Raw genomic sequence first — 27233 nt, 5'->3', positions numbered from 1 at the left:
GAGGGATGGGAAATCTTGCTCCATCACGTTGTACAAAGCTAATAGAGATTTATCCAAAAAGACTATTTGCTGTAATAGCTGCAAGGGGTGGTTCAACCAAGTACTGAGCAAAGGGGATTGAATGCTTTTGAACTGCTGATCTTTCAGTTTTTGACATTTTAGTTTTTCATCCTTTACAATTTTCCTAGTTTTTTGGGCAAAAGGAACATGTGGTTCGCAAATAAAAATTCTCAGTTAAATTGATCATAATCCCTAGTTGTCATACTCATTTACGTAAATAAGGTTCAAGGTCAACTTATTGTCAAGGTATATGTATGTCACCAGATACAACCCTGAGGTTCATTTTCTTGCGGGCATATTCAACTATTTTTGGCTGAATACTTGTACAAGGCACTGTATCTTTGAGGTAAGAGGTTGGAAGTGTGGGGGGTGGAATCTGAGATATAAATTCTGGAATACACTGATTGGTGGAGACAACGACTTATAACATTTAATAAGTGCCCAGACAAGCACTTGAATCATCAAAGCATAAAAGATTTTAGATCAAGTACTGGTAAATGGGATTATTAGATGTTTGGAAGTTACCATTGGCATGGTGGGTGGAATGGCCTATTTCTGTGTTGTAGGACTGTGACTGTAAATGCAAGGAGCTGCTTTCTTGCAATATGTCAAACAACTTGCTTTTCCAACTTTCAAAATATATAGTCAGTAATTTCTTAATCATATTTTTGGTATCTATTCGCCATCCAGATTTGCATAATGGAGCAGTTATTTATGATGCAATGTGAGTTCACAGTATTGGTAATGAACAGTTAAGCTGTGTGAAAAGGGCCATTATCTTGTCCAGAATGATGGTAACAGTAGTGTTGTTGGACATTAATATGAAGGGAGCTGAGAGATTTTATTCTCTCTGCTTTTGGATTAACTGATTCTCGAAAAGCCTTGAAAGCTTTTTTTGTATAATTCTTTGTCTTTTTGCAATTTTTTGCTGTCTTTTAAAACTTGATGGGTGAAAATGAGACTACCTTCCATTCTCTAAGACCATTGCAAGGGCAACTCTGAGCTGGACGTCTGAAGCATTGTGCAACTCTGTGCCATCCTGTCTTGAGAAAATAATCTTTGTGATTTGTTTCCTCATATAATGACAGTCAGAATCAGAGAGCAATATTTTTTGTTATTTTGTTAGCATGGAAAACAGAGAGTCAAGAGACACCCATATATTTATCTTCTGATCAGTATCTCCCAGATCTGGCAGGGATCTCTGCTGCTATCTCAACCTGTGTACCAGACCTATCTTCTTCCATATTTACTTTGAAGCTAATGGCATTATGATCACTAGATACAAAATGTTCCCCTGCACAAACTTCTGTCACCTACCCTGCCTCATTCTCTTATAGGAGATCACTCTCTTATTAGGACTTCTATGTATTGTTTTCTTGAACACATTTGACAAACTCTATCCCACCTAGTGCTTTTGCACTATGGGAATCCCAGTCAATACGTGGGAAATTAAAATCACCTACTGTAACTTATGTTTCTTGCAACAGTCTGTGATCTCTCTATCTATTTGTTCCTCTAAATCACACAGACCGTTGGGTGGTCCATAATATAGCCGATTAACGTGGTCATACCTTTCTTTTTCCTCAGTTCCACCTATAAAGCCTCACTAGATGAGTTCTCCATTCTGTCGTGACCGAGCACTGTGGTCACATTTACCCTGACTAGTAACCCCACCCATCCTCCTTTAACCTTTCCTGCTCTGTCATGTCTAAAATAATGGGACCCTGGAATATTGAGCTGTCGGTCCTCCCCCTCCTGAAACCAAGTCTCAGTAATGGCTACAATATCTTAATTCCATGTGTTAGTCCATGCTCTGAGCTCATCTGCCTTTCCTACAATATTTCCTGCATTGAAATATATGCAGCTCAGAACATTAGCCAACCTTTTGATTCTCAACTTTGTCTGAGCTCTTAACGCCATCTGTCTCCACAACGTCTCCGCTATCTATTCTGGTCATCTGGTTCCCATCCCCTTATAACTCTAGTTTAACAACCCTCTGTGCAGCACTAGCAAAACTTTCTGCTAGGATATTAGTGTCCCCACCCCACCAGTTCAGGTGCAAACCATCTCATCTGTGCAGGTCCTACCTTCCCTGGAAGAGAGCCCAATGATCCAAAAATCTTAACATCCCTCCCTCCAACTTCTTAGCCAAGTGCTAAACTATATGATTTTCCTATTTCTGGCCTCAATAGCACATGGCAGAGCTAAGCAATCCAGAGATCACAACCATGAAAGTCCCGTTCTTTTAATCAGCACCTAATTCCCTGAACTCAGTTAGTAGAACCTAGTCATTCTTCCAACTCATACCATTGGTACCTACATGGACCTCAACCGCAGGCCACTCATCCTCACACTTAAAAATGCTGATGCATCAATCTGAGATGTCCCAGACCCTGGTACCCGGGAGCAACATACCATCCAGGAATTTTGTTCTCACCCACAGAAACTCCTCTCTGTTCCTCTAACTAATGAATCCCCTACCACCACAGTTCACCTCTTCTCATTTTCCTTCTGAGTCAAATTATCAGACGGTGCCAGAGACCTCACTGCTGTGACTTTCCTCTGTTAGGTCATTCCCCCCCCCCCCCCCCCACCAACAGTATCCAAAGTAGAAATACTTGTTATTGAGGGGATGGTCACAGGGGTACCCTGCATTAGCTGTTTAACTCCTGTCCCCTTCCTGACTGTCACCCAGTTTCCTGTGTACTGCACCTGTGGTGTAGCTATCTCTCGATACGTTCTGTCTATTACCGTCTCAGCCTCCCAAGTGATCTGGAGTTCATCCAGTTCTAGCTCCAGCTCCTTAAATCACAGTGTTAGAAGCTGCAGCTGGATGTACTTCTAGTCAGGATATGGGAGGTCTGCCTGTCTTCCCACATCCTGCAAGAGGAACATTCAACTATCTTGCCTGGTATCCCTACTGAAACAGAATCAGGTAGTCTCTAACTGAACCTATACTGTTCTAACTGAACAAATATAAGAAGGAAAACTGTGGGAAAATCTACCTATGACTTTTCATCTTCTTTCACTAAAGCCTTTTCACATTGAAGCCTCAAATACTCACTCTAACATTGTTCACTCCAAAAACGGCTACACTGCCTGCCTCTGCCTTATCTTTATTTGTTTTTGTCAATTGCATCTGGTCACTCTTTGGCCACTGCTTAAAACTACTTATTACTTCTCACTGTTTTTTCCTACTGCTATGTTCGTGGTTCTGCAAGACATTTATTCCTTCATTTGCAGAGTATGAATATAGAAAGTGTTTGTTCATTTTACAGATGCCTTATTTCTTATGGTTACGTCAGGGACAGAGCTCAGAGCCTCAGCATACTCAGTCACTGTGTTGCCATTGTGCCAGGGAGCTTGCTGGAAGAACCAACGTACTCCTGTTGCATGACGAGCAGAAGATGTATTCTACAGAATCAAAAAAAGTGTAGCTGGGTAATAATACTGTGGGAGCCAGTCTGGTACATACTGTATTCTGCAACTTCAAATGTACAGTTGCTAAACCACTAAAATATCTTGCACTTAAAAACTGGTTTGATTTGCTTAAGTGTTCATATGAGTGTTTGGGGTGAGTATTTCGTCTTCATAGCGCAAATCCTCTCAGTGTGGTATGGCAATTGTCCCGTATCGGACTGCAAAACACTCCAGCGGGTGGTGAAAACTGCCCAGCGGATTATCGGCACTCAATTGCCCACCATTGAGAACATCTACCATCAATGCTACCTGGGCAGGGCAAAAAGCATTATCAAGGATGCATCTCACCCTAACCATGGACTTTCTACTCTCCTCCTGTCCGGTAGGCACTACAGGAGCCTCCGCTCCAGCACCAGCAGACACAGGAAGAGCTTCTTCCCTGAGGCTGTGACCCTGTTGAACCTCACATCTCAGCGCTAAACAGTATTGCACCCATATTGTACGGTGTTAGTACTTTTGTATTTGTGTGCTGTAGCACTTTTTATTTGCAGTTATTTTGTAAATAACACTATTCTTTTGCACTTTTGGTTAGATGCTAATTTTATTTCATTTGGCTTTGTATCTGTACTCAGCACAATGACAATAAAGTTGAATCTAATCTAATCTAAAATATTAGCTGTAGGTTGTGTAAAGTTCAGCTTTTAATATTTTTAGTTAGATAGCTTTAAGTGAAGAAGGCTTGCTCAGAGAAATATGTGGTATTAAGGGTAGTGAAATATGTGGTATTAATTGAAAGATAGTGTGGACTTCAGGAAGGGTAAGACAAGGGAACATTAACCAATCCTCATAGAGAGATCCGAAGTGGAGAAGGTGAGCAATTTCTATCTGCTGGGTGTTAAGATCTTACTTGGACCCAATATATTGTTGCAGCTTTAAAGAAGGCAAGACAGCCTTTCGAGCCATGCCGCCCAGTGACCCCCAATTTAATCCTAGCCTAATCATGGGACAACTTACAACGACCAATTAATCTACCAACCAGTATGTCTTTGGACTGCGGGAAGAAACCAGAGCACCCAGAAACACATGCAGTTACTCACTGGGAGTTACTCTTCTTCTCCTTCGGCTGTCCATCGATTTTCAATGATGACTGAGGCCTGGGCAAGGTTGTATGGAAAATACTGCAGTTGCCCATGCTGCAAGTCTCCCGTCTCTACGCTAGCAATGTTGTCCAAGGGAAGGACATTAGGACCCATACAGCTTGGTGCTGGTGTTGTCGCAGAGCAATGTGTGGTTAAATGTCTTGCTCAAGGACACAACACGCTGCCTCAGTTGAACTAGCGACCTTCAGATCACTAAACCAACACCTTATCCACTTGGCCATGCGCCACACTGTGAGTTATTAAGGACCCCATCACCCAGGACATGCCTGCTTCCCATTGTTACTGTAGGGAAAGAGGTACAGAAGCCTAGGGGCACACACTCAGTGATTCAGGAACAGCTTCTTCCCATCTGTCATACGTTTCCTAAGTGGACATTGAACCCATGAACACTACCTTACTTCTTTAATATATTATTTCTGTTTTACACTACTTTTAATCTAGCTATTTAATATACATATATACTTACAGTAATCAATTTACTTATTTGCTTTTTTCTTTCTATATTATGATGTATTGCATTATACTGCTCCTGCTAAGTTAACAAATTTCACGCCATGCTAATGATAATAAACCTGATTCTGATTTCACCCTCTTGTGATGAGAATCAATTGTTTCATTTTAGAGGGACATGAAGTAGTTTATGATTTTCTTTCTAATAATCATCAAATATTAACACACAATGTAATAAAGATCATAAAACTCAAAATTCAGGAAATGTCCATAAGGTCATTCACCATTTAATATTCTAGCTGAATGATTATAAATGCCTACTCTTTTTATCCTTTGCAACAGATGCTACCTGATCTACTAAGCATTTTCTGTTTTACCACTTGTGCTGGAATTCTGATTTTTTTTTTTGTGTGTGGTGAAGACGATTCTGTTTTATAAGGACGAGGCATGAAGTGACTGGTGAATTTAGTCCAGGAATTTTAGGAACATAGCTCGTTTGTTTTGTTCAGATTTGCTGTGATTATCAGAAAAGTGTCAGAATCACTGATATCTGGTGTCATTGAAAGAAGGAAAAGCTGATGCTCAATGACATGTTGCAAGATAGATCTTGTTCCAGAGTGGAAGTCAGCGTTAATAGTTTGCCTTGAGGGAGAAGTCGCAGTGTTTATTTTTCCTCTGTTTTTAAGGAGTGGTGAGATCAAGTTGTGTAATTAGTAGTGCCAATGTTCTGCTTGCTTGCTGTTTTTGAAATAGAGCAGCTTGTTGATGTGACACCAAAACCCCCCCCAGAAAATACTGTAAACACTCAGCAGAACAGGCGGTACTCTGTGGAAAGAGAAACAAAGTTAATGTTTCAGGTTGAATATTTAATAATTTGACAAGTCTGCATCTGTCAGAATCTTTCCGTTTCCCTTGTAAAGGATTTGAAGTGCATATGTTAAACACCAGTTGTTCAGGTAGTGCTTTCTCATCATAATTTAAGGCAAAAATTAATTCTCTTCATCTCATCTCTGTTCTTTACCTGTTACAATAATTTATTATGTTTATATTAAACCTGTTCTATCATCAAAGATCCCTACCAACCAGTCCATGCCATCTTTGCACAGCTGCCATCAGAGAGGCTGCTGACTCTCTCTAATTCTCCTAATGTAGACTAATGCATGTTTGATCACCTTCCCCTTTCTGAAGTTAACAATCAGTTCTTTAGTTTTGCTGAAGTTTAATGTTGCAGCCCCACTCAACTAGTTGTCCTGTATTGCTCCAGTAAACTGGCTTGTCACCACCACCTGTGATTTGTAGTGTCGATGAATTTGAAGATGGCATTGAAGCTGTGCTTACTCGCATTGTCGCATTCTTGAGGTGCACCTATCTGGATGATCAGTGAGGAGGAGACATTACCAATTCTTATTGATTGACATTTTGATACAAAGTTATATTAATTATATTAAGTTATATTAGTTATATTAATTTGTTAATTTTAATTTCTTAATTTGTTATAATTAAGTTTTATTAATTTGGAGAATTCAGTACTGAGTCCTGCAGTCTGTGGTTTGCCCAGATGAAAATTGAAATGTTGTACGTTGAACTTGCATCGTCCCTTGCTAAAAACAGTGCAGGAGACCACACCCAAAGAGATCAGAGTGGGACTGGCTCAGTGAATTAAAATGGTAGGCAACAATAAGGTCACACCCATGGACTGAATGCAGGTGCTTTGCATTTGTTTTTTTTCTTTGTAGTAGAGGCCACATTGTGAACTCTCAAGTGCAGTATAGATGAGTTGGAAGAAGAACAAATGGATCTCTGCTTCAGCTGGAATGATTGTTGTGTCCCTGGATGATGGCAAGGACAGAGGATCTTGCTGAAGTTAGCAAAAATTGTGAAGCATAATTTATTATACTGTCAGCCATTTGGCGGCCTTGGGGAGCGGGGCTGTGTGGAAGTGCTGTTTGTGAGAGAATTACTCAAAAGAGTAACTGTATGCCAGACACTAATATTCTGTGTATAAACTTTAAATAAAATGTTAGACCTTTTGACCATCTGTTTTATAATTCAGTGCTAAACTAAGGCTCAACAATACTAACATAAAATATGGATGAAAATGAATTAATCAGATGACTGCTCACTGTCACATGAAGTGACAAATCTTCACAGAGAATGTTGCTACGAATCAGGCTATGTATAAATCAGAATCAGGTTTAATGTCACCGGCATTGTTGTGAAATTTGTTGCTTTGTGGCAACAATTCATTGCAGTATATAACAATAGTAAGCCTATAAACTATAAAGAGATGCATATAAAAAGTTAAATTACTTAAGCTGATCACCTCTACCGGAGAATAGGCCACCAACAGCAGCTGGCCACAGTCCTGTGTTCTGGGCCTGTCTTCCAAGTTGTTCCCCAGGTGTAACCCATCTTGAGATCCTAACTCTCCCAGGGATGAGGTCTTTGGAGCTTCTGTTGGCATTTCTGTGGCTCTGGATTTTTATGGGATGGGGTTGCAGCCGGACTTGAGATCATCCATGGCAGAAAAATAAAAAAAGTGAGGTATTGTACATGAGTTCATTGTCCTTTCAGAAATCTGATGGTGGGAGGGAAGAAGCTGTTACTGAAACATTGAGTGTACATCTTCAGGCTCCTGTACCTCTTCCTTGATGGGAGCAATGAGAAAAAAGCATGTCATGGGTGATGGGGGTTCTTTATGATCAAGGCCACCTTCTTGATGTATTGCTTCTTTAAAGGAGTTTTCAGTGCTGGGGAGGCTAGTACCCATGATGGAGCAAGCTGAGTTTATAACTTACTGCAGCTTTTAATGATCCTGTACAGTGGCCCCTCCATACCAGACGGTGTTGCAGTCAATGCACTCCATGGTACACCTGTAGAAATTTACCTTTGGTGATGTACCAAGTCTCCTCAAGCTAATGAAAAATAGCTGTTCCTTACCTTTTTAATTGCATCAGTATGTTGAGCCCAGGATAGATCTTCAGAGATGTTGACATCTAGCAAATTCAAACTGCTCACTGCAACATTCAAAAAGCAAAAGGATTACAAGGGACAAAATTGGTTCTCTGAAAGATCAGATTGCTAATCCATGTCTGGAGTCAAAAGGGATGGGGGAAGATCGTAAATACATTGTTACGCATCTGTATTTACTCTGGAGATGGATGCAGGGAGCCTGTAGAAGTGAGGCTAAGTGCCATCAACTTCATGGACCCTATACATATCACAGAGGAGGAGGTTTTTGCTGTCCTGAGGCAAATTAGGGTGGATAAATCACCAGGGCCTAACAAGGTATTCTTTCAGAACTTGTGGATGGCAAGTGCAGAGATTGCAGGGGCCCTAGCAGAGATATTTAAATCGTTATTAGTGACAGGAGGTACCAGAGTATTGGAGGATAGCCAATGTTGTTCTGCCGTTCAAGAAAGGCTATAAAAATAAACCAGGAGATTATAGGCTGGTGAGCCTGATATCAGTAGTTGGAAAGTTATTGGAAGGTATTCTGAAGGACTGGATATATAAGTATTTGGATATTCATGAACTGATTAGGCATAGTCAGCATGGCTTTGTAATTGGTAGCTTGTGTAACCAATCTTATAGAGGTTTTCAAGGAAGTTGTCAAGAAAATTGATGAAAGCAAGGCAGTGGATGTTGAACTTTCATAAGGCATTTGAAAATGTCCCACATGGGAGGTTGGTCAAGAAGGTTCAGTCACCTTGCATTCAAAGTGAGGTAGTAAATTTGATTAGCCATTGGCTTTATGGAAGAAGCTGGAGAGTGGTAGTCGAGGGCTGCTTCCCTGACTAGAGGCCTGTAACTAGTGTTACAGGGATTGGTGCTGGGTCTATTTTTGTTTGTCGTCTATATTAATGATCTGGATGATAATGTGGTGAACTGGATCAGCAAATTTGTGGATGACATCAAGATTAGGGGTGTAGTGTACAATAAGGAAAGCTATCATGGGTTACAGCAGGATCTGGACCAGCTGGAAAAATGAGCTGAAAAATGGCAGATGGAACAATGCAGACAAGTGTGAGGTGTTGCACTTTGGTAGGACCAGCCCGAGTGCAAAGTTGTTGTTGCAACACCACTGAACCAGCTGATCTATCTTGCTCCTGTACACTTTCTTGTCACCATTTGAAATTCCACCAATAGTGGTGTCATCAACAAATTTATAGATGGTGTTTGAGGTGTGCCTAGCCACACATTTGTGGGTGTAGATGGAATAGAGCAGTAGGCTAAGCACACCACTCTTGATAGTCAGTGAGGAAGGCATTTCACATTGATTGTCCATCCTATTGGATGCAGTTTTTCATTGATTCTATTTTGTTCCTTGGATTTACTGTGTATGCCTGCAATAATATGTCAGGGTGACATATATGTATTTTGATCGTAAATTTACTTTGAGCGTTGAGGAGATGTTATTTCCGATTTACACTGACTAGTCTCATGGTGAGGAAGTCAAGGATCCATTTGCAGAGGGAGGTATAGAAGCTTAGGTTTTGGAGCTTGTAAATTAGAACTGAAGGTATAATTGTGTTGAATGTTGAACTTTAACTGTATTGCTATTGTCCAGGTGATTCAAGGCTGAGTGGAGAGCCAGTGAGTTTGCATTCGCTGTAGACCTATTGTGGTGATAGACAAATTGCAGAGGATACAGTCCTTGTTTAGGCAGGGAGTTGATTCTGGCTGTGAGCAACTTCTCAAAGCACTTCATCATAACAGATGTAAGTGCAACTGGGCGATAGTTACTGAGGCAGCTCACACTGCTCTTCTTGGGCACTGGTATGATTCTTGCTCTTTTGAAGGTGAGACTGTAGCAATGAAAGATTGAAGTTGTTCTTGAACACTTCAGCCAGTTGGTTGGCATAGATTTTCAGTGCCCTATGAAGTTTACAATCAGGGTCTGACACCTTGCAAGGGTTCACCCTCATGAAAGATGTTCTGATGTCAACCTCTAAAACAGAGGCGGACGCTGGGCCTTGTACAGGCAAAGTGGTGAATATGTTCGAAATCCTGAAAGAGATAAGGGAGTTCCGGAAAGAAATAGAGCAACAGCTCCGTGATATCATGATATTAAGTCAGAGCTCGCCAGCGTCAATCAAAAAATAGCGGTGGCAGAGACTCGAATTGAGAACGTGGAACGGATACTGAGTAAGACAGTAAAAATATTACATCACCAAGAAGGTAAACTGCTTGACCTGGAGGGAAGATCACAGCAGAAAAATATCAGAATCTACAATGTTCCCAAAGGAGCGGAGGGCTTGTCTATGACGGGAGTTTGTCGGAAAGTTACTACAGGACGCACTGGATCTTCCCTCGGCTATGGAACTGGAAATTGAAAGAGCCCATCGTGCGCTGGTCCCAAAACCTACCCGGGATAGAAAGCCATGCTCAATAATAATTAAATTCCTTCGGTACAGCACCAAGGCAGAGATTCTACGAAGGGCCTGGGGTAAGAAGAGAGTGTTTTTAGATGATAAATTAATATATTTTGACCAAGATTACCTCCCCACAGACCTGCAGAAACGCAAAGAATACTCTGAAGTAAAGCGAGTACTAAAGCAAAAAAAGATCAGATTTCAAATTTATAACAACGGGACGCAGTTGTACCAGACAGTGGAAGAGGCGACTACAGACATGAAGGCCAGAGGGTTGCCTGTCAGTGTGACCAAAACGAGGGAAAGCCTGGCCGAGGAATTATTCCACTCAGCTTGGGAAATAGTGTGAGAATCGAGAAGGCAGGAGACGTGAGGAGGCCGAGAGAAATATATCAGGAAAAGACCAGGAGTTTCCCAAAGACGGTCCTCACCCCCCTTCAGAAGAGCCATAAGGTTTGGCTAACTTTAAAAATGTTGAGAAGCTAAACGGAAGCAAAAGTACACAGTGATATACCTATCTCGAGAAATACTTAGTATAATGTGGTTTTTATATTACTTAGTTGTTATTCTTTATTCTCTCACTTACTCCTTTTTCCCCACCAAAATGAGAATACATATATATGTGTATGTATGTATGTCTATATATAGGAGGAGTACACAGGGAAATCTTTTCTGTGTAATGGATTTGTTCACTGACTTTTATGAATACTGCAATGGGGGTCCTCAACTCACAAGTAGGAGGGGTTATCCCCCACAGCTAGACATTTCCTCTAGCTCAACGCAGGGTCATCTACTAGAGACCTCAGCCTTGGAATCACACATTCGTTGCCATTTGTGTTGTTATTTGCGTTTCTTGGTTCTTATTTGTTCAGGGAGTAGATCAATTAAGTTTTATTCTAATTTCAATGATACATTGACAGATAAATACAGATGGCTAAGGAAAAGGTAAAATTCATTTCTTTTAATGTCAGTGGGCTATTAAATCCAATCAAATGTAAGAGAATTTTATCCAAAATGAAAAAAGAACAAGCCCATCTAGTATATTTACAGGAAACTCATTTAAGTGATAATGTATAAAAAAGCTGAAGAGAATGCACTTCACTAATCTGTTTTTCTCCTCCTATAAGTCAGGACATAGGAGAGGAGTTGCTATTCTTGTCTCAAGTAAGCTAAATTTTGAAAAAGTATTCGAAATGGGAGATAAAGAGGGCAGATATACTCTGGTAAGGGGGAATATAGATGGAAATTCAATTACTCTATTGAATATATACGCACCCCTGGGAAGTGATATTGGTTTCTTTCAGAAGATTACTGATATTATGGTAACGGAAACAGAAGGTCTCCTGATATGTGGGGAGACTTAAATTTACAATTACAACCAAACTTAGACTCTTCCAACAGAAAAACCTATGAAACAAAATCTTTACAGAAGAAAGTTAATACACTTTTTGAGGATGTTGGTTTAATTGATATATGGAGGAACCTTTTCCTTGACAGAAGGGATTACACTCATTATTCTGCTCCCCATTCTGTATGTACAAGAATAGACTATGTAATAACATTTGGAAAAGACAAAGACAAAATAAACACCTGTGGAATAGGGACAATAGATGTAAGTGACCGTGTACCTATATATTTATCTGTTGATTTTGACCTACAACCAAAGAAAACTATTTGGAAACTAAATTCAAGTCTATTCAATGATCCGTACTTTAAGGAACAAATTAAAAAAGAAATTGGTCTCTACTTAGAATTAATGATAATGGAGAGGTTTCGCTTCCCATTTTATGGGATACTCTGAAGGCGGTCTTAAGAGGGAAAATTATAGCGATATGTTCATATAAGAAAAAAATAAGGAATAAAACATTAGAGGAATTACAAAATAGGCTGAAGGAACTAGAGAAAAAACAAATTGAATTTGGCACAGGATACATTAGAGGAAATTAAAAGAATTAGGAATGAAACAAATAGTTTGGCTACGCAAGAAATCAGGAAAAAAATAATGTTTCTGAAACAGAGACATTATGAAAGTAGATTGAAATCTATGAAAAAACTGGCGTGGAAACTGAAAAAAAAAGATAGCAGAAAATACAATTCATAGAATTAAGGACCCAAGGATGAAAATGATTAAAAAAATAAGCTAAGCTTCAAGAAGCTTTTGAAGTGTTTTACAAAACTCGATATTCCAAAGTTCCAGGGGGAAGCATAACCCAAATTGACACCTTCTTGAATTCTCTAGAGTTACCCACTTTAAGCGAAGAACAAAATAGAACGATGACTGCTGACACAACTGAAATTGAATTAAAAGCTGCAATTAGTAGGCTTAAATTAAGCAAGTTACCAGGATCAGATGGGTATACGGCAGAGTGGTACAAAGAATTTAAAAATGAGTTAATTCCTGTTTTACTCCCTACACTGAACTGGGCTCTAAAAAAGGCACAAATGCCACCCAGTTGGAAGGAAGCGATAATCTCAGCTATACTGAAAGAAGGCAAGGATAAAATGGAATGCAGGTCATTTAGACCAATATCCGTTCTTAATGTAGATTATAGATTATTTACCTCCATCATGGCCAAACAATTAGGGGAGTTTCTACCCATACTGATACGTAATGATCAGACAGGTTTTATACGACAATGCCAGACACAAGACAATATACTAAGGACACTTCACATTATGGATCATATACAAAAAAAGTAAAATCGAAGTAATTGTGATAAGTGTGAAAAGGCATTTGATTCGGTTAATTGGAATTTTCTTTGCAGAGTTTTACATAGATTTGGTTTCTAAGACACAATTATTAAAACTATACAGACACTATATGACAATCCTACTGCTAGGATTAAAATCAATGGATATTTATCAAATAGTCTTACCCTAGAAAGGGGCACGAGACAGGTTTGTGCGTGGTCACTGCTACTCTTCGCGTTATAGACAATAGACAATAGATGCAGAAGTAGACCATTCGGCCCCTCGAGTCTGCACCGCCATTCTGAGATCATGGCTGATCATTCACTATCAATACCCAGTCCCTGCCTTGTCCCCATATCCCTTGATTCCCCTATCCATCAGATATCTATCCAGCTCCTTCTTGAAAGCATCCAGAGAATTGGCCTCCACCGTCTTTCGAGGCAGTGCATTCCACACCTCCACAACTCTCTGGGAGAAGAAGCTCTTCCTCAACTCTGTTTTAAATAACTGACCTCTTATTCTCAATCCATGCCCTCTGGTACTGGACTCTCCCAACATCTGGAACATATTTCCTGCCTCAATCCTATCAAATCCTTTAATTATCTTAAACGTTTCAATCAGATCCCCTCTCAATCTCCTCAATTCCAGCGTGTACAAGCCCAATCTCTCCAATCTCTCTGCGTAAGACAGCCCTGCCATCCCAGGAATCAACCTAGTGAATCTACGCTGCACTTCCTCAATTGCCAGAATGTCCTTCCTTAAACCTGGAGACCAAAACTGTACACAATATTCCAGGTGTGGTCTCACCAGGGCCCTGTACAAATGCAAAAGAACATCCTTGCTCTTGTATTCAATTCCCCTTGTAACAAAGGCCAACATTCCATTTGCCCTCTTCACTGCCTGTTGCACTTGCTCATTCACCTTCATTGACTGGTGAACTAGGACTCCTAGGTCTCTTTGCATTTCTCCCTTACCTAACTCGACACCGTTCAGACAATACTCTGCCCTCTTGTTCCAGCTTCCAAAGTGGATAACTTCACATTTATTCACATTGAATGACATCTGCCAAGTATCTGCCCACTCACTCAGCCTATCCAAGTCTCCCTGTATTCTCCTAACGTCCTCTTCGCATGTCACACTGCCACCCAGTTTAGTATCATCAGCAAACTTGCTGATATAGTTTTCAATGCCCTCATCTAAATCATTGACATAAATCGTAAAGAGCTGTGGTCCCAATACAGAGCCCTGTGGTACCCCACTAGTCACCTCCAGCCAGTCTGAGAAACACCCATTCACTGCTACCCTTTGCTTTCTATCTGCCAACCAGTTTTCTATCCATGTTGAAACCCTGCCCCCAATGCCATGAGCTCTGGTTTTACTCACCAATCTCCTATGTGGCACCTTATCGAATGCCTTCTGAAACTCTAGGTACACAACATCTACTGGCTTACCCTCGTCTAACATCCTTGTTACACCCTCAAAAAACTCCAACAGATTAGTCAAGCATGATTTGCCCTTAGTAAGTCCATGCTGGCTCGGCCTAATCCTATTTCTGCCATCTAGATGTGCCACTATTTCGTCCTTAATAATGGACTCAAGCATCTTCCCCACGACTGACGTTAGGCTAACAGGGCGATAGTTCTCCGTTTTCTCCTTCCCTCCCTTCTTGAAAAGTGGGACAACATTAGCCACTCTCCAATCTTCAGGAACTGATCCTGAATCTAAGGAACATTGGAAAATGATTACCAATGCATCCGCAATTTCCTGAGCCAGCTCTTTTAGAACCCTCGGATGCAGACCATCTGGACCCGGGGATTTATTAGCCTTCAGTCCTACCAGTCTACTCATCACAGTTTCTTTCCTAATGTCAATCTGTCTCAATTCCTCTGATATCTTATGACCCTGGCCCATCCATACATCTGGGAGATTGCTTGTGTCCTCCCTGGTGAAGACAGATCTAAAGTACGCATTAAATTCTGTTGCCATTTCCCTGTTTCCCATAACAATTTCTCCCAATTCATTCTTCAAGGGGCCAACATTGTTCTTAACTATCTTCTTTCTCTTCACATAGCTAAAAAAGCTTTTGCTATCCCCTTTTATATTCCTGGCTAGACTGAGCTCATACCTGATTTTTTCTCTCCGTATTGCTTTTTTAGTTAAGATCTGCTGTTCCTTAAAACTTTCCCAATCATCTGTATTCCCACTCATCTTAGCCCTGTCATACTTCTTTTTCTTTAATGCTATACAATCTCTGACTTCCTTTGTCAACCACTGTGGCCCCTTCCCCCTCTTTGAATCCTTCCTTCTCATTGGAATGAACTGCATTTGCATCTTTTGTATTATGCCCAAGAATATCTATTATATCTGGAACCATTAGCTCAATCCATCAGACAAAATGAACATATCAGGGGAATTACAGCATAAATTAGCTTGTTATGCGGATGACATTTTGATCTATCTAGGGCAACCAACATACTTTACCTAAACTGATGCAATCCTTTGAACAATATGGTCAATTATCAGGATGCAAGATCAACATAGATAAAACCCAATTACTTTCATATTACTATAGCCCACCAAGAGAAATTGTAAGTCAATACCCCTGGGCATGGCACACAGAGTCTTTCAAATATTTGGGCATCATTATGCCAAAAGATTTGGCAAAATTATCAGAATGTAGTTATCAGCCTTTATATATAAAAAAATTAAAGAAGATTCTTTGACAAAGTTCCACATGGAAGGTTAGTTAAGAAGGTTCAGTCGTTAGGTATTAATGCTGGAGTAATAAAATGGATTCAACAGTGGCTAGATGGAAGATGCCAGAGAGTAGTGGTGGATAATTGTTTATCGGGATGGAGGCCGGTGACTAGCGGGGTGCCTCAGGGATCTGTTTTGGGCCCAATGTTGTTTGTAATATACATAAATGATCTGGATGATGGGGTGGTAAATTGGATTAGTAAGTATGCCGATGATACTAAGGTAGGAGGTGTTGTGGATAATGAGGTGGGTTTTCAAAGCTTGCAGGGAGATTTATGCCGGTTAGAAGAATGGGCTGAACGTTGGCAGATGGAGTTTAATGCTGAGAAGTGTGAGGTTCTACATTTGGCAGAAATAATCCAAATAGAACATACAGGATAAATGGTAGGGCATTGAGGAATGCAGAGGAACGAAGAGATCTAGGAATAACAGTGCATAGTTCCCTGAAGGTGGAGTCTCATGTAGATAGGGTGGTGAAGAAGGCTTTTGAAACGCTGGCCTTTATAGATCAAAGCATTGAGTACAGAAGTTGGGATGTAATGTTAAAATTGTACAAGGCATTGGTAAGGCCAAATTTGGAATATTGTGTGCAGTTCTGGTCACCGAATTATAGGAAAGATATCAATAAATTAGAGAGAGTGCAGAGACGATTTACTAGGATGTTACCTGGGTTTCAGCACTTAAGTTAGGTCTCTATTCATTGGAGTGTAGAAGGTTGAGGGGGGATTTGATCGAGGTATTTAAAATTTTGAGAGGGATAGATAGAGTTGATGTGAATAGGCTGTTTCCATTGAGAGTAGGGGAGATTCAAACGAGAGGACATGATTTGAGAGTTAGGGGGCAGAAGTTTAAGGGAAACACGAGGGGGTATTTCTTTACTCAGAGAGTGATGGCTGTGTGGAATGAGCTTCCTGTAGAAGTAGTAGAGGCCAGTTCAGTTGTGTCATTTAAGGTAAAATTGGATAGGTATATGGACAGGAAAGGAGTGGAGGGTTATGGGCTGAGTGCGGGTAGGTGGGACTAGGTGAGATTAAGAGTTCGGCACGGACTAGGAGGGCCGAGATGGTCTGTTTCCGTGCTGTGATTGTTATATGGTTATAAGATGGAACCTGATTCCTTTTTTCAGTCTCAGTTCAAGGATTGAGTCTATTAAAATGAATATACTGCCCAGACTGTTATATCTCTTTCAGACTCTACCAATACAGTTTAATCAAAATCAATTCATTGAATGGAACAAGATGCTATCAAGCTATATTTGGCAGGGTAAAAGGCCTAGCGTTCGTCTCAAAACTTTGCAATTAGCAATGGATAGGAGGGGATGGGGCCTACCTTCTCTTAGAGATTATTATTTTGCAGCACAGTTGAGAGCTGTGATACATTGGTGCAACCCATCATATGATGCTCAATGGAAAAACATTGAGGAGTGGGTACTTCCCATCTCCATGCAAGCAATTTTGGCTGATAACAACCTGCAAAGGTACATAAATACTATTGATAACCCATGGGTGAAATTAACTCTTAAAATATGGAAAACTACTATAAAAGAATATAAGCTGGAGGGAAATATTGCAATTCTTAAGCGGTGTGCATATGACGCGGATTTTACACCAAATAAATTGGATGCTAAATTTAAGGACTGGACAGCTAAAGGGATAACAGTTCTTTGCAACATAATGAAAGAAGGAACACTGTTCAGTTTTGAAATGCTTAAAGAGAAACACTTATTAGAAAAACAAGATTTTTATCGGTATTTACAGATGCGACAATATGTTAATAAGACGCTTAAGAATGTAACCAAGGCAAGTACATGCTTGATAGAGCTCTTTAGAAAAGCATATAATTCAGATAATGGTAGTAGAATCATTTCAAGCATGTATAAGGGGTTGTCAAATCTTAAAACACATTTGACTTCATACATTAAAATAAAATGGGAGAAGGAAGGAGGGATAATTATATCTGAGGAAGAATGGACAACAATATTGAGGTATCAATGGAAGTGTACCAGTTCACAGAAATGGAGGGAGTTTGGATGAAAAAACTTGATAAGATATTTTATTACACTCTCTCAGAAATCCCATAATGATAGTAACCTCCCTATTTGTTGGAGAAATTGTGGAAGTCAAAATGCAAATCATTATCATATTTTTTAGGACTGCCGTGTTATCAAAAACTATTGGAGGGGGATACACAATGCCCTACAAGACATCTTTAAATATGAAATACCCTTAGAGAGTAAGATCATATATTTTGGATATATACCTTAAGAATGGTTGAAAAGAGATAAATATTTAATGAATATACTGTTGGTGGCTGGTAAAAAGACTCTTATTAGGAAATGGTTATCACAGGAGAGCCCAACTTTAAATATATGGATGTAAATTACAATGGACATTTACAAAATGGAGAAGATAACAGCATCTGTTAATCATAAGCTGGAACAATTTGATTCATACTAGGAAAAATAGTTTAAATACATAATGCCTCATAGGCCTGATTTTATTCTCACAAATCAATGAATCTGTTGTAAAAAAAAGATCACTCCCTACTTGTACATAGTTCTTTCCTTTTGCTTGTTTTTTCTTTCCACTCTTTTCTATAAGTGTACACCTCAGATAAGTACTTTGTGGAGATTTGTGATGTATATGATTATATGATATATATGTACAATGTCTGAAATACATCTTAGGGAAATGTTTGTTTGATGATGAACTTCAATAAAAAAATAAATTACAAAAAAAAGATTCCACCTTATAAGAAGTAATGGCTTGCAAACCTTGCCAGAGCTGACATTAATCTGATCCCATTTCTAACTTCAGTTAGAATTGTTTTTACACCCTTAAAATAGCCTTCTGAAGGTCGTACCTGGAATTCTTGTATAGTTCTGGATCACCAGTCTGGAATGCCGCAGATCTAATCTTCAACAGACTATTAATCTCCTGGTTCATCCTCAGCTTTTTGTTTGGGTATGTCTGGTATTTTCTCAACACCACACATTCTTCCACACAGGTCTTGAAGAAGTTGGTGAAAACTGTGGCATACTTATTCAGATTTGAAGATGAGTCCCTGAATATTGTCCAGTATTGTCCAATATTGTCAAATGTAAATAAAATAAAAAATATATTTTCATACATTTTGCATAACACTTGAAATATTATTACTGAGTTTATTTTCATAAAATCAAATTCTCCAGTTGCATGAGGATTCCAGTGTAATAATATAGGATAAATGAAGTTGACTGTATATTGAATGTGAAGGCTGTTGGGGGTGGAAAGTAAGTACCAGAGGAACTCTATTTTTGCTTTGACGGAGTGAGAGCAGATGTATGGGAAATAGAGAAAATGCGGTTGAGAGTTCTATGCACTCTGTCGGAGAGGAAGCTATGTTTCTGAAAGGAGGAGATATCACACCAACATTTCATAATGAACAAATCAAAGGAATGTAAAAGATCATTGGTGGGGGGAGGGGTGGAATCCAAGGGAATGGCAATACTGTTGTCAGAAGAATGGAAGTCATCAGTCTGGGATGATGATTCTTGGTCAAAGAACTGAGTGCAGAGGTGGCGCAAGATTTTGACTGTATCAGACTCAGGATTCATTGAGGTGAGAACATATGAATACGAAATTAGCCCTCTGCTGAGTATGATTACGGACTCAGAGAGGGAGAGATCAAAGAACATGGGGAAAATGAGATGTGGGATCAGTGGAAAGTTGAAAGTGAACAACTCAGTTCTTTTGAACTCAAGCTCTTTTTTTTTGCATAGTTTTTCTTCTTTTGTACATTGGTTGTTTATCAGGCTTTGTTTATAGTTATTCTCATTCTATTGTATTCCTGTATTTTCTTATAAATGCCTGCAAGAAAATGAATCTGAAGGTAGTATAATAACACCCCAGTAGCTACTTTATTAGATACAGGAGTGGAACCTAGAGTAGTCTACTGCTGTTGAAGCCCACTCATTCAGGCTTCAACATGTTGTGCGTTCAGAGATACTCTCTGCACACCACTGTTAAAACACATGGTTATTTGAGTTATTGTTGACTTCCTGTCGGCTTGAACCTGTCTGGCCACTCTCCTCTGACCTCTTTTATTAACAGGGTGATTTTGCTCACAGAACTGCCACTCACTGCATGTTTTTTGTTTTCATACCATTGAAAGGGGGCAGTCAACAGTCATTGGAAGTCAAGAGCCAATAGTTTACTTTTTTAATGTCAGAAAGAAGTGAAAAAATGTTTGTAACAACAACGGATGTGGCAAAAGACGAAGTGGAACTGGCAACTCTGAGAGAGAGTAAGTGGTTATTGTAGAGAGAAGTTGAGAGCTTCACTTGTCAGTGGGTGTCTCAGTATACTGTTAAAACACTTCCTAGAGAAATGATAGAACTGAGATAAGTTCAATAATCTGATTGATTTATATTCCAACACTTATCACTGATACATCAAAACATGCAGTGAAATGCATCATTTGCGTGAAAAAACCAGCAAAATCTAAGAATGTACTGGGGAAAGTCCGCAATTGTCATCACACATTCTGGCACCAACATAGCATGCCCACAATGCTCGGCAGAACAACACAGAACACAACAAAAAGAATAAAACCAGCAATGAAACAACAGCAGCAAAACAAGCCCCTTCCCTGTCTCCCATCCTCACAGACAGTCCTCCAACCCTCGGACAGACAACCAGGCCTCCAGCAGACTCGTGGGCAGCAGGCTTCCATTTTCCCTCATGGGTTTCAGACTTGTAGACCCAGGGCTTCAGCCATTGGGCTTCAACTTCCAGTCAAACCTCAGGCTTCAAACTTCAGTACCAACTCCAAGACAAGCCAGTGATAGGCTCAACTGCCAGGGCATGAACTCCAGACTCACCAACTCACATAGGCAGGAGGTTACTGGTTATTGTGCCCTCTGCACGGTCATCTGATCCCATGACCCACTGACCTGGAGGACTCCCTGTCTCAGTAGGCCACTAGCCCTCATCCTCACTGGTCCTTGTCCACAATGCTTGCCAATCCAACATTCATAGATGTTCTTTGTCACATGCCAAGTGCTAATCTTTGAGCGCAGAGTGGAGGCCTGGATTCCTGATGTCCTTCCTGAATACAGAGTAGCAGCTTGGACTCTGAATATCATTTGAGGTATGCTCATATTGCTAGCCTTTGAGGTCAGAGCAAAGGCCTGGACTCCAGATATCAATTTGACCCACGTCCACAACGCTGGCCATCGAGAATGTAGTGCAGAGTACCGGCCTAGACTCCTGATGTCATCTGTCCCACAACGCTGGCCTTCGAGGATAGAATGCAAAGTAGCAGCATAGTCTCGGGATATCATTCAACCCATGTCCATGTCTCTGGCCTTTAAGGATGTAGTGAAGACGTAGGCTCTGGATGTCCTCATCATATGTCCATGTTCAAATGCTGAGAGCAGAACAGAGATCTAGACTCTGGCCTGATCCTAACTCCTCCACAGCCCTGTCCCTAAACTGAAATCTAACTACTAACTACCACATCCCTGCCCTTAAATCCCAACCTGATCCCTGATATCTACTCTCTGTCTCCAAAATCATACCTGCGAACTTAAAAACAAAACTAAATCTGAGTCACGAACTTGATGGAAACTGCAGCTCAGTGCCATCTTGACCAGGAGTAATGATTTTATCATGGTCAGCTTTGTGCCTTGAATGAGTGCCATGAGTATGTCAGGAAACAGCAGAGGTATTCTTCTGGGAGAGGCTTTTTTCTCTTGTCTAGGCATGGAGGCTTTCTTTATTACACGCAGTACAGCATTCTGTTTTTCAACTGGGAAAAGACTTGGTGCCCCAATTAAAGCAGTTTTTAAAAATGACAGTTTCATTTCATGGTTCTTAAAAAATGTTTCCATTTATGGAGGAAACAGATTAGACCTGACTATGTTGAGATAGTCAATAATCAATCCTCTTGGAGCTTTAGAAGAAACTGCTTCATTTGGAGAATGAGATCATGGAGTTTTTTTCATATGTCGACTTTTGAAGAAAGAAACACAGAAGCATTTAAGGGAGAGAAGGATAAGTTCATAAGAGAGAAAAGGATGAAAGAATGTAAAAAAATTTGATGAAGAGCTTCAAAGTGATTCAAGAGGAACATAAACACAATGGACCAGTGGTGCCAGATGACTTGTTATAGTTCTGCAGGCAATGTAACTCAATTGTCTGCATACTCCTGTGAAAGGTATTGCACCTACTTGGAGTGGTTGCAAGCTGGAGACTCCACAGCCTGCATCTGCTCAACTAGGTTCCCTTTAAGTTGAGGTGGAAAAGGCCTTTATAGCTGTGTTCTACAGAGCTTCTAAAAGTAAAAAAAATAGGGGCAGCAGGTCTTTGTAAGGTGGTTGCCGATCAATCCTCTCTTCCCATAACTCTTGAACCTTCTGGAAAATAGTGAACTCCACCTTGAATGTCTGATGATTTTGCTATGACTGCTTTCTGTGGTAAAGAATTACCGTGGTTCACCATTGCCAGAGAGAAAAGATTTCAGTCCAGAATGGCGCACTCAGTCTGTGTCACTTGGTCCTATGCTCCACGGCCATCAGGAGCATCCTTCCTGCATCTAATCTGTCAGTCCTGTCAGAATTGTGGGTGATTGACCCTTACATTTTACAGGCTAATTGTGTGTAGATTAAGATTATTGAAGTGGCATCTGGGCCTTTATCATTTATTATTGGAAGTCAACAAGTGGGCAGGCTTTCCCTTTCTTGTGGAAGGAAATTTATGGTGGAATTCATTGCAAGTCTATGATTTTTGCTGAGGAATTTTGCACTGAAACTGAATGATGCAGCTGAAAATGTTGCAATAAGCTCTTCAGTTTCTAAGCCATAATTTATTTATTCACAACCAATTCTGGAAGTAAATTCTTAAACCACAAAGATCGGTGTATATTTAAAAACATGCAAATAGAGAACATTAAGGGACAATCTATGTAAAAGTGTCTATTTGTATTCAAATAAGTAGAGTTTTTAAATTAATCCCAGTATTTATTTTTGAATAGTTCTAAGTTCTAAAGCTGTACAATAAATGAAAAAATGGATGAGTCTTGTGCCTCATAGAAATGAAGAGAAATTATTAGGTTAATTAAGTAAGAATAGTGTATTGTATTTAAGATGCCTGATTCTATAGTTAAACGCAATTGATCAGTAGTTATGGGATTGCTTTTCCAAATCTGAGCATAGTGGGCAAGATACAGTATCACAATTTGAGACCACAAGTATATTGGGTTGAGCATGTTGTTCATCTGTGAAATGTTATTGGGAACTGATCTCCCTACATCTGGCTGTCAACACTGTACTAGAGTCCTGCTATGAAGTTCAGTCCTGTCTGGTTCAGGGACTTCGATGCTGTGAATTCACCCCATTACCTTCTGCCGTCACTCAGTTCTTGTGTTTCTTTGTTGAATTCATTGCTGTATGAATTTAATTTACCCGTTAATAATAGTTTTGTGTTTATGCCAGAGTTTTGATACATTATGATTTATCCGCTTTTCCTTTTCCTGATCCAGTTATAGTGATCACTCTAAGCCCTGCTCCTGCCCCATCCCAACGAGCAGGTACCAAATCTCTTATTTATCATACGCACCTACTTAACTTTCTCTCCTCCCTTTGCCATCTGCTGGTCTATATTTCTAGTCTCCATGTTGTTGTGCTTTCCATGCTCTTGAAATTCTTTCTCCTTGCAGCTTTCTGAACATTTTTTCTTCCACTTCTTTTTTCATCTATTTCATACCCATCCATTTATGCCATCTCTTTTGTTTTTCATTGTTCCATTCCTCCCTTTCATTGATTGCTTTTGTCTCTTTTGCTGTAGTAACATTTTGCCTTCTAGTTTACGAACCTTTACTCATTTCTCTCACAGTATTTTTTTACTCACCACTTAAAGCAGACACTGGGAGACCAATCTCTGGCTGATGCATGTTACTTGTAGTTCTTATTGAAATGGCTGCTTTTGTGCATGACCACAGCATGCAGTCTTGGAATTTATCCTATAGCATGACAGAGATAGAATGGCACTGTTAAACTTTTGTCTTCACAATGCAAATAAATGTTGATGTGTCCAAATTTATGAATGAATATTCTATTTTCTAGGTGCTATATCTGAGGGATGGCTGTGGAAATTATCCATCAGTGGCGTGGCTCTCTTTATCAACCTTTTTTGCCTTGACTTATTTTCTTTTACTCCCAAATATTTAATTTGTCAAAATTAGCCACTTTAATATTTATGTATCACACATTAATTATAGTCTTGCCCATCCTCAATGAAAAACTGTCAATATTTCGATGAATCTTATGTAGTGTTGTGAACCATGATTAAGCTGCTAGCATCTTTCCATTGAGCCACAAGTTTGTGGGTTCAAATCCAGTTGCATAGGTATGAGCAAAAATAAATCTGGATTGAAACTCCGTTGCAGTATTATGTGAATGCTGTAATACCTCTTTTCAATTGAAAGATTGAGCTGTCACCTTATCTGCTTCATAAACTGAAGATAAACCACCCTAATTCACTATTGGAAGAAGAGCAGGGGTGTTCACTTTGGTGACCGGGTTAACATCTATTTCTTAAAAATACTTAATTGGCTATGAAATAATTTAGGATCTTCTGAGTTTGTGAAAGGAATGGTGTACTGTAGCGGCAAGGTCTTCCTTCAATAATATTCCATGAAAATCTTGCACCATCTCCCAGTCAGCTACCATCACTTTAGATTATGAAACTCTTTCTGAGCCCCTTCCAAAACAAAAGAAATTCTGCTAATTTTACAATATAGTTCTTAGCCATTTTCACAAGCACTAGAAAATAGAAAACAAATCATAAATTTGTCCAATTTTATTCACATTGAAAACAATTTTCTTTTCAGCTTTTACAGTTGAGGATGTTGAAGACTTATCCTGGTTTGTATGTGTGTATATTGTAAAGTTATTGTAAACCTGAAAGACCATGATATAATTTCCCCCACTGCTATGGTCACCCCCATTCCAAGCATTATGTTTATGGTTATCTGTAAAATTGCACAAAAAAGTTGAATAGTTTGGAAAACTGCTGCTGTCGTGGGCACTTTGTGACCCCTCCCCTTCCCCACTCCTTTGGGGACAGGGACTGAGCAATGAGGCCCTTGCAGAGAATGGCTTATGGATGCAGCAAATAATCAAATCGTTTTATGGAGTTTAATATTTTACATTGTTGTTATTAGTTGTGGATGCTGCAAATGCCACAATATTTAAGTAATTTATGGCATGGGCTTTCTTTCACTCTTCCTCGCTACTCTGTGCTGTCTTAAATTCTCTTTATCTGTTAGAAATGCTGATATTGTTGACGAGTTTTGGCAGTTGTGGCTGATAGGATTTGGAACTTATGGACGCATTGCTGGGTGAGCTTGGCCTAATAGACGTTACATTATAGATTAGTTCACACTAAGAGATTGCTGAGCTGGGAAGGGGTTAGAGAGAAAGAAAATGGTTTGAAGACTAATTATCCGAGAGAAAGGAGAGGCAAAAAATATGTGGGCTTTTGGAAACATTGTAAAAAGACATCTATTCTCTGATATGCGTGCTCTCTCTCCCTCTCTTTTGAATTGAATTGAATTGCACTTCTCTTTCTCTTTAACGCCTCTGCCCCATAGAACCATTTCTTCTTTTTGCCTTTCGAGCAAACACTTTCACCCTCTTTTTCTCCTATCAATGACTTCCTTTGCTTTAATTTTTTTTTTGATTTTTACAATCATCCCCATGTGCCCCCCCACCGAGCCCTTTGTGACTCTCCAGCTCTCAGTCACGTCACTGGTATGTTTAATAATACCTGAAGCAAAATGTGAATACTCTTTCCCTATTATTCTTTTAGAAATGTTACTAATACTATATTAAGAACATAGAACAGTATTGCACAGAGAAAGTCCCTACAGCACACAATGACAGTGATGTCTATGTAAATTGCACAGCTGCCTGCACATGGTTTGTATCTCTCCATTCCTTGTGTGCTCATGTGCCTGTTTAAATGCCTAGAGCAGGGGTTCCAACCTGAGGTCAGCCAACCCCTTGGTTAAAGGTAAGGGTCCGTGGCAAAGAAAAGGTTTGGAACCCTGGGACTGAAGTATTTTTCCACCACCCCCCTTGGCAGCGCATTCCAGTACCTAACACTCTGTGTAAGGAAAAACTTGCTACATAAAACTTATTTATACTTTCCACCTTCTACCTTAAAGTTTTGCCTTCTAGCATCCACGCTAGAAAAATGACTATCAATGCAATGCTTCTCAAAATTTAATATATTGGATCAAGTTGTCCTTCAGCCTTTGATCCAGAGAAACCAATCTGTGTTTGTCTGACCCCTCCTTACAGCTAATACTCTCTAATTCAGGCAACCATGCTGAACCCCTCCTTCACACCCTCCAAAGCCTCCACATCCTTCCTGTAATGCAGCAAGCAGTGCTACACACTAGACTCTAAATGTGGTCTAATCAAAGGTTTATATACCTGCAACATAACTTTGTGACTTTTTACCCCAACTGATGAAGAGGAGCATGCCTATGCTTTCTTTAACATCCTATCTACTTGAGTTGTGAATAGTTGTCTTTCTAGGAGCTGTGAACTTTTAGAGTCATAGAGCACTACAGCACCGAAGCAAACCCTCCAGCCCTTCTAGTTTATGCTGGCATGGTCTTCTGCTTAGTCCCTAGGTAGCCCTCCATACTCTGCTTGTCCAGACTCCTCTTAAGTATTGCAATTGAACCTGCATCTATCACTTCCACTGGCGGTTCTCCCTGATATTCCCTTTAAATATTTCACCTTTCACCATAAGTCTATAACTTCTAGTTCTAGTCCCACCCAACCTGAAAGGAAAAAAATATGGATTCATCCTATCTATGCCCCTCATAATTTTGTATACCTCTTTAAGAACTCCCCTCATTCTCCTGTGCTTGAAGGAATAAGCTCCTACCTTACTCAGCCTTTCCCTATAACTCATTTCCTCAGGTCCCAGCAGCATTTTTTCTGGTTCTGATGTTTGATATCTTTTCTGTCAGTAAGTGACCAGAACTGTACACTATACTCCAAATTTGGCCTCAACAACAGGTTACAAAACTTTAACATAACATCCTGAATTATGCATTCAGTTCTCTGATTTATGAAGTCCAATGTGCCCAAAGCTCTCTTCACAACCTTGTCTAACTGTGATGCCACTTTGAAAGAATTATATTCCTGAAGGAATTAATTTCAGGCCCATTTGTTCTACCACACACCTCAGAGCCTGTCATTCACCGTGTAAGTTTTGGTTTGTACTCCCACATGCAACACCTCATAATTGTCATTTCTCTG

The 27233-nt window shown here is 39.8% G+C and overlaps 1 protein-coding gene across 3 annotated transcripts in view; it reads left to right on the top strand.

The window, feature by feature from the left end:
- Nucleotides 1–27233, top strand: part of map2k7 (mitogen-activated protein kinase kinase 7) — a 103635-nt gene that overhangs the window by 20791 nt on the left and 55611 nt on the right. Inside the window, exons 1-2 of one of the 3 annotated variants that reach the window (XM_059992084.1) lie at nucleotides 20122–20197; nucleotides 23435–23482. The exons of 1 other annotated variant lie outside the window; for it this stretch is intronic. In XM_059992084.1, coding sequence (XP_059848067.1) covers nucleotides 20137–20197; nucleotides 23435–23482 — 109 coding nt within the window. In that variant the 5' untranslated portion in view covers nucleotides 20122–20136. Of the gene's footprint in view, nucleotides 1–20121; nucleotides 20198–23434; nucleotides 23483–27233 lie in introns of those variants that run through there. One more of the 3 variants, XM_059992082.1, reaches the window with a different exon arrangement.

Source organism: Hypanus sabinus, chromosome 16 (genome assembly GCF_030144855.1).
Source record: "Hypanus sabinus isolate sHypSab1 chromosome 16, sHypSab1.hap1, whole genome shotgun sequence".
Lineage (NCBI taxonomy): Eukaryota > Metazoa > Chordata > Chondrichthyes > Myliobatiformes > Dasyatidae > Hypanus > Hypanus sabinus.
The sequence above is the reverse complement of the archived record's forward strand: the minus strand, read 5'-3'. Positions and strand labels throughout refer to the sequence as shown.